Raw genomic sequence first — 9,202 nt, 5'->3', positions numbered from 1 at the left:
AATTACTTACTGAAACCTGTTTACCTGGTTATAATAAATAAATGATTAAATAAATAAATAAATATATTTACTACCATAATTTTAACAGAAAATGAAGGTAAAAGCAGGGTAAAAATGTGTCAATATATGGAAAAACATTTTAAATAAACATAAAATAAACAAAAAAATGTTAAAAGCAAACAGTACAATAAAAAAAGGTATCTATTGTGTGCAGAAACCAGTTTACATGTTTTAAATAAATAAATAAATTTGAACAGAAAATGAATGTTAAAAAAGGTAAAAATCTGTTAATAAAACATTTTAAATAAATAAATAAAACAGATATTAAAAGAAAACAGTAAAGTATTAAAAATGGTATTAATTATTTACAAAAGCCAATTTACATGGTTAAAATAAATCAATAAAAAATTGAACAGAAAAAATAGATAAATAAACAAAAAATGTTAAAAGAAAACAGTACAACAAAATGTTTTAAAAAATGTATAATTTAGGCTATGGCTAAATCTGTTATAATCTGTAAATAAATAAATACAAATTCTTAGAGTTTAAAACAAAGTTTAACACAAATACAAATTATTTGTATACATTTTTATAGATTAACTTAATATAGTTTATGAATAAGTAATAAACAATATGGTAAAACTTTTTAAAAATCTTGACAGTAAAAAAAAAGTATTATGGTGACTGTATATTTTATGATTTTTACAGTTAGTGAATGTCATTATAAGTTATGTAATGTTAATATACTAAATATTAAAAAAGTATCTGATGTAATTTATTTTAAACTCACACAATTACATTTTTTAAATAAGTAATTAAATAAATACATACATACACACACACTGTAGAAATCTCTAACTCTCTTCACCTTGCAGACTAGCTGACTTGTCACAAAAGGAAACTGAAAGACCCCCTCAGTACCAAAAAGGACATTGGCAACTGTGTAATCTATTCTCACGCGGGCCAAGTTTAGATCCACACACCCTCAAATCTATGAAATATCTCCACAAAGGCTGTCAAGGAGTTACATGACGAGACAGTACCCTCGGGGTGCACAGTATGCAATGACAGCAGCTCCAGCACCTAATATAGCGCCAACACAATCACAAATATATCCGCTTCAGGCGAGCACAACGTGAGTCCATGGGGGGTTAGCATTCATTTAACCCTGTACGCACTGGAAGGACAAATACGCAAACCGCCAGCATCTGTCGCGGGGTCTACGGACATCCAATGAGCCTGTCGCCTAGCAACAGAGGCTTTGGAAAAAACACAGCTGTTGCTATAGCTCATCCCGCCGGAATGCCATCGGACTGCTGCAGACTGCGGCTTATTGGTCAAATACACACACACGTGCGCTTTTCTAAGGAAACACGGTTTAGTATCATCTGCTGACCTAACAGGTGTTTAAATAACGGTCTGTTTAGGCTTTCTCAATGCTTATGATTGCATAAGCACAGATGGCGATCCTTAAAAAGCTGCAGGTGATCGTTTAGACTTCTGATAGTAAGCAATAAATGCAAAACTGCACTAAGTAGCAACCTTCATGCAAATGATCTAGTTTCGTTCCGGAGGCTCATAGGTGTGTTTTCCTGTGTGCATCAGGGTAAAAGCCCCTGATCATGTTGTGCTGGCGGATGCAGGAGGTAAATTGAATTAATGTGAGCATGATTAGGGGGGGTGAGCCTTGAGCCCATCTGAACCCGCAGGATTTACCGGCAGCTAGGGAGAGCGAGCACAACCTTTACAGCGGGCCAAGGGATTTCCAGGTGAGCAAAGCTGCAGCGGGATTAAATGTATTGCATTACACAGCAGCTAAACTTCACAAAATCAAACTTTAAATGCCGTTGCAACCCTTACAAAAAGTAGCACAGTAAAACACGGCAAGGTCTTTTAATATATATCAGTACACTTACAATTTTAATATAGTATAAAATGACATACATTAAATAGTGCAAAAAAAAAGTAGTGCCTAAAACGCAGACGGAATCTTAGATTCCAGTCATAAAACTGGAATTTGCTGTATAATGTGGAATGTCATGGATTTTGCCAAATTTTGGATGGATAAATGAAATGTAGGTCAGTACACTTAAACGTAAATCAAAACGCAATACACTGTAAAAAATAAAAACCACAATTTGTTGAGTCAGCTTAAAATAATTTGTTACCCTGCTGCCTTAAAATTTTAAGTTCAGTCAACTAAAATATGTTTAGTCAACTTGAAATGGTAAGTTGTACTAAGTAACAACTTAGATATTTGTGTTTGCTAAACTTAACAGATGGGTGCCTTAAAATTTTAAGTTGATTTAACTCAAATATCTAAGTTGTCACTTAGGATAATTTAACATTTCAAATTGAATAAACTTTTTTTGAGTTGACTGAACTTAAAATTTTAAGGCGGCAAGGTTACAAATTATTTTAAGTTGACTTAACAAATTGGTTTTTTTTTTTTTTTTTTTTTTACAGTGTATGGACTAGTGTCTGTGAATATTAAGTTGAAAAAATACTATTTAAGTATAAATCCTGCATGTTCTGCGCGGATCTGTATGAATGAAAAGCGCAGACTCGTTTTTACTAAACACATACTTGCATGACGTTCGTCTTTTTTAGTGTTTTTAGCTTCTGCCACCTCATTATATGAGTACATTAACGCATGAACATAATCTCTAGAACTGCTCTGAGACTCACTTCATGAGCATTTTATCGTTTCGTTCGAAATGAACTGTTGTTATATCATATAGAGGGTTTGCACTTACGTCAGGGTTTGGTCAGTTACCCGGATGCGCAGCCATATTGGCGATTCTCGGATTTAAACAACAGCATGAATTGCACGGTTATTGTACTACTGAATATGTTATTCTGCTAATTTATGTTGTGTAAACCATGGACGAAACGTGTGGAAGCTGCTAAATTGTATAGAGAAGGACTCAGTAAGCAGGAAAGGGTGCAATATTTTGACAAACTAAAGTTAATAGGTGGTAAAGATGCGTAAAAGCAGTAATAATTATGATATTAGCCTAATATTTCACCTACCTGACTGGAAACGTTAAAAACAAACACAAATGCTGTCAAGATTCTTGACAGATGGATTTTCTGGGAATAGTTTGGCCAACTACAAACGTGTTTTGTTCCTCAGACAGTTTTTTGCACTGTTCTCTTTGATTTGTTATAACTTTTGGCAGTCTATAGTACTCCAAATGTTTTTTACTGATCCGACCGATTAGCACAGCCTAAAACATGACAATAATTGACATTTTTCATTTTTAATATTATATATGTTATATAATTTGTATAAATTATATACAAAGAAAAGTATACCTGCAAGTGTTAATCTATCTATCTGTAGGGCAAATCACTAAGAGATAAAAATAGCAACAGGTGCCAAGGTTCTGGTCTCACTTGATGTCAGAAATAGCTCCACAATGGATCATGGCTCCAGGGGGGCGGAGTCTAACTGGCCTTTTTCTGTCAATCAGAGGTGTGATTCTAAACTTCCAAAATTAGCAATTAAGGAAGATATTACATCTACAATAGTTAACAACATCTACATACATTAAAATCAACACAGGCAATAAATCTAAATGAATACTACCATGATCAAAACCCACAATTTCACAACAATTTTTTTTACATTAATATTTTGTAGTAGAATAGGATTCCACAAGTTCCCATGTGCCATTTTTAGCTGGTTACATCAAAGCTTTTAATAGCTTGCCACAAAATGGCAGTGCCTTGTGTGACACATTTTTGAATCCGAGATCCAGGATCATATCCGGGTGGTAATTCCACAAAGGAATCATAGGTATCAGAGTTAGGACACAGTAAGAACATCACATGGACCCAAGGGGGTAAAAGGGATTGAAAAGCATGACTCGTTTCTGTAAAGCCACAGCACATTGGCCTTTTTATGGAATAAGCATTTGGCTGCCCGGCCCACAATTCCTAGCAGAGGGATGTCCCTAAAGAGCAGGGGCACCGCATGCCTGCAGTACTACACTGCTGAAAGGTGGGGAGAGCCCTTACTCACGACGAGTACTCATATCGGATGTGTAGTCGTTAAGTACGACTTCCTCCGTTACTTAAGGTTCTTTATTGGCATTGGTGGTCCATGAAGAACATTTAACATCCATGGAATCCACAAAAGATTCTTTAATGTTATTGACACTAAGAAAAAATGGTTCTTTTTAAGAACTGTTCACTGAAGGCTCTTTTTGGCACCCAAAACGGTTCTTCTGTGTCAATCACTGTGAAAACCCCCATTTGGAACCGTAATTTTTCAGGATTTGCATCAAGCCAGTGATACGACAACTTCAATCTTGGATTGAGAGATCGTGCTTTGAACTTTTAAATGTGTTATTTCAGCAATCAAACACATTGCAAATGTCTTTAAGGAGCATCCTAATATGCAAGGTAAGGAAACTCATCACCTAGAAGACATTTTGATGAGACTAAACAGAAGGAAGGTGAGGAAGTGAACAGATGCGAGGTCATAAGGTCATAAAACCTTTGGCCAACTACAAAGCAACTGGACCCAGATTATGTTTTGACAAATGAAGCCAAGCACCAAACTCTTAAGAAGAACCTACACCAAAATCCTGATACTTGTTAGTGGATTTAAGCAGTGAAAGACAGTATCACACCATTTATCACACCTTTTTCTGTTTATTTAGATAAACTGTAGCCTGAAACAGTGATGCCACAGAAGAACCATTTTTGGTTCCCTGAAGAATCTTTGTTTCTTTTTTAGAACATTTCTTCAAAGAACAATGAAGAAAATTTTAGAACCTATTCCCAGTATTTAGAACCCTTTGGAATGTAAAGGTTGCATTGATGTTAAAGGTCCTTCATGTAAACATAGATTCCAGTAATGAACCAAGTCTCATGGAAAAGTCTTAAGTTTTGTCCTCCCATAATCAGACTGAAAACTCCTTTTCACCAATAACGAATAAAACCTTAGATTTATATGCACCAACTTCAACAATCATTCAACAATGACACTGCAAATCATCAAATCAGCCACATTTTTGTCCATTTGAGGCAGCTAGTACTTCAGTTCTCTAGTTGTGCACACACTAATGCAGCAAGACTGGCATAGATCGCCACGGCTCCTCCTGCTGAGATAATGCATGACCTTATATGGCCAGTGGCTGGGAATAAATAAATTGCGATTGTGTCAGGGTGACAGCAGCTGCACGCTGGATCCAAAGACAAGCGCGGACGGGTGGTGAGGGGAGGGCAGAGAGGAAGAGGACGATGGGGGAATCTATAGTAGACGGTGTCCGGTTACAGGACAACTTCCAATCTTAGACACCTGACGGCAGCCTGGGCCCACGAAGGCCCACGCCGGGCTCGAGAGGAGCCCAAGGACGGAACAAGGGTAACGGCGGCTGCCAGAGCCCACGGAAGTCACATCCGAAGCCGGAGTGGCTGGACTTTTACAGCTGACGCTCTTAAAAATAAAAGTTCTAAAATGGAACTTTGACTGCAGTGCCATTTTGGGTTCCTCAGAGAACCTTTCAGTGGAAAGTTCTGAAAAGAACTTTTTAAAGAAAATTTAGATAAGAGAAAGAACCTCTTGTGGAATGGAAAGGTTCCACAAGTGTTAAAGATTCTTTATAGGACCACTGATGCTAATTAGGAACTTTTATTTTTAAAAGGTTGGGTTTACACGTCAAGACCTTCTTGGATGAAACAGAGTGGTTGGATTTTGATACAACCAAAGTTGTGAAGCAAGCACCTCAAACATTACATAAATCCCGGCCGAATCCCCAATCAAACCTCCGAAATTAGGATATGGGACTTCTCGGGCCTCAAAAGTTGGAAACAGGAGCACAGCGACTGGTTAACAGTCGTCCCAAGGCTCTAACTCTTTCCATAAGCTGGTGCCATGCCTCACGACAGCTGACACACAATGCATGGGCTAAAATGTCTATGGAACGAAAATAAACCCTCTGTCGTTTGTCCCACTATGACACAATCAGCTACTCAGAGCTTAAACTGGACTACATATCATAAAATGTAAATTACAAATAATTCTTTGAGCATTCAGACAACTTTTTTATTAAACCACATATGCCAGGTCCTAAGATAACTCATCCTTGTTCAGAGTTATTATTGAACACTTTGGGTTTAAATAGCTCAGCAGATGGTGACACGGCCCATCTCCTGCTGGTGACCATTTTCATGAACGCTGCCATTCAAACTTCCCATGGTTTCTACCAAACATATCGAACATATTGCATGACAAGAATGACCTTAACATGCTTTCGACTTTCAGTTTCAACCACTCTTTTGAATCAGAGAGTTTTCCCGCTAAAACCTTTTGAACAGCTACACAGTGACTGGGACTCTGTTCTACAGACGACTTCACTAAGTAAACCTCATCTCAGGTCCGTATTATTGAAGTATGCAATCAGTAAAATGCTCTTACCTGCTGTGGCCAGTGCCAGCAGGGGCACAAAGACGCAGAGCGAGACTAAGATCTTCATGTTGGCTGCCAGGAGACCTCTGGTAGCCTCTCTGGCTATATATACCGGGCTGAGAAGGTCAGAGGGCGCCAGCAAGAGGGTGGTCTTACAGACAGGACTACATGGAGGGGGCTGGTGCCGTAGGTGTCAGAAAAGGGTGCAATCGAGCAGCTGACTGTCTCTTTTAGCAGAGCCGTCACAGCGGTGACGTCAAATCAAGGGTGTGCGGCCATCTCGAGCACAAGAGCGCTTTGGTACTTCAGCTGGTGTTGATTTTGGCCACTGAGAAGGAATGTTGTAGAAGAGGCATTACAAGACAACAGTATTTGTGACACAGCAATCCACTTTTTAAGAAGTCACTTAATGAAATTGATCAAAAAAAGCAGGTTTCAAATAGCTTGTTGGTCATTATAAACTAACTTTCTATTGAATGAGCTTAGACTAACCTGATCACAGGCTCGAGTCTGTGCTGTTAATCACCAGCAGTCATGCTGGGTAGGATTACAGGAGTTGACAGTCGAGAATAAGGTGTAAAAGTCAGCATCATCATTTCCTCGGAGAGTGGAGATTAACGCCTTATCATTACACAGCAGACGCCGACTCCAACACTTTACAGGCAAATGAACTCTCTGTTCATTAAAAGTACACGCGTGATTCATTTGTAAAAGATAAACATGAAACAAACAAACTGTTTTTTTGGGTCTGGGATTTAGAAAAATTGCAAATCTGTTATTAATTAAGCAATTTAATAACAGTAATAATCATTTACAACTAATGAACTGCATGGCTTCTAAATCCTATGATTCCCCAGACATGCTCATTATGAACTTAGACCAGACAGTTTTGGAACCTTCATTTTTAAAAGTCAGAATTAAATATAAACTCAGAATTATGAGGAAAAAATGTCAGAATTGTGAAATAAGAAGTTGCAGGTACTTTTTTTTTATCTTATGGGGGAAGCAAGTTTTTATATAACTTTGTACGTTGTACCAAACGCACGTACGTTCGCTTTGTATTTTGCTAACAAAAGTATTGAAAATGAATGTTGGTTACCTCTGCTTTTTTGATTTGGGTAATTTCTTGATGTGCTGAAATAACATTGTTTTTAGTTAATGAAATCAATTTTTCATCATTAATGAAAAGTAAGACAGTTAAACCGTTTGGAAATAGTAGTAATGGATTTAATTATATTTTAAAATACTCAGAATCAGACTACAGTTACTTTTTTATTGATTGCATGATCACATATTCACACAATACCAATTATTTTAACATATTTGCATGTTCATGGTTCTCTGACATTGGTTAATGAATAATGAAATAGAGAAAAATGAATTAAATATTTAGTGTTTTTTTTTTTTAGTTTAGCTTTGATTTCATTAATTATTAGCTTCCCATTAAACTCATGAACCTCCTGCATTTCCTTTACGAACCCCAGTTTGGGAAACCGTGATGTAATGTTTAATGTACTTCATGCCTCTAATAACAAGAAATGAAATATATTTTCTTACTCCTTGTATTTTTATATCGATATGGTACAAGATTATCCTACTTAAATCAATGTAATAAGTGAGCTAGGTCAAAAGTAATTTTAAATTAAAAAAGTTTTATTACCTAAATCTCACAATTCTGAGTGTTTTTGCAGTTGTGAGTTTATATCACACAATACTGAGAAAACAGTCAGAACTGTAAGTTTACATCTCACTATTCTGACTTAATTTCTCAGAATTACAACTATATTTCTATATTTTATAACTCAACTGAGTTTAAATCATGGAATTCTGAGAAAAAAGTCAGAACTGGGAGTTTATATCTCGCAATTCTGACTTCTCAGAATTTCTATTATTTTTAAAATTTGCGAGATATAAAATTGCAATTCTGACTTTTTTCTCAGAATTGTTAGATATAAATGTGCAATTGTGACTTATGAAAGTCTAGTTCTGAGGGGAAAAAAAGACTTGTGTTCTCAGAATTGTGAATTTATATCTCACAAGTCTGACTTGACATAACTCACAATTGCGAGTTTAAATCACACAATACTGAGAAAATAGTCAGACCTGCAAGTTTATACTTAACATTCTGACTTTATTTCTCAGAATTGTGAGACGTGAACTTGCAATTCTGACTTGCAATTGCGAGTTATAAAGTCTAGTTCTGAGGGGGGAAAAAGACTGATATGTTCTCAGAATTGTGAGTGTATCAGTGTTGCCAAGTCCGTGGTTTTCCCACCGAACTGGGCTACTTTAACACTGGTTGAGTCGACCCCAATGATGTCATATTTAGCCCCTAAAATGCATAAAAACGTGTATTTTATCCCTCAGAACACAATTTTTAACAAAGGGAACCCCTCTCGAAACATGATGGGTAGCAAAAAAAAAAAAAAGTTTTCTTGTGAAAACCTGGCAACCCTGCCCACAATAACTTAACTCACAACTGTGAGTTTAAACCACACAATACTGAGAAAAAAAGTCAGAACAGCAAGTTTATGATTGCAAATTTTGACTATTTCTCAATTGCAACTACTTTTTAGAAGTTTATCTCCCATTTGTGACCATTTCTCAGAATTGCTAGTTTATATCTTGAAATTGACTTTTTTCTCAGAAGGGTTTAAATTTTGCCATTCTGAGTTCTTTCTTGCAATTGCGAGTTTATCATGGAATTCTGAGAAAAAGTCAGAACTGTGAGTTAATATCTTGCAATTCTGACTTTTTCCCCTCAGAATTGTAAGAAAAAAA

The 9,202-nt window shown here is 36.5% G+C and overlaps 1 protein-coding gene across 2 annotated transcripts in view; it reads right to left on the bottom strand.

Annotated features, from left to right (window-relative positions):
• Positions 1-6,579, bottom strand: part of srl (sarcalumenin) — a 31,424-nt gene extending 24,845 nt beyond the window's left edge. For both annotated transcript variants that reach the window (XM_051106532.1, XM_051106533.1), the window contains exon 1: positions 6,431-6,579. In XM_051106532.1, the coding sequence (XP_050962489.1) occupies positions 6,431-6,488 (58 nt within the window). In that variant the 5' untranslated portion in view covers positions 6,489-6,579. The remainder of the gene's footprint in view (positions 1-6,430) is intronic.
• Positions 6,580-9,202: the final 2,623 nt, after the last annotated feature.

The sequence above is a fragment of the Labeo rohita genome, chromosome 3, assembly GCF_022985175.1.
Source record: "Labeo rohita strain BAU-BD-2019 chromosome 3, IGBB_LRoh.1.0, whole genome shotgun sequence".
Classification (NCBI taxonomy): Eukaryota; Metazoa; Chordata; class Actinopteri; order Cypriniformes; family Cyprinidae; genus Labeo; species Labeo rohita.
Note: the sequence above shows the minus strand (reverse complement) of the source record. Positions and strands in the feature narration are given on the sequence as shown.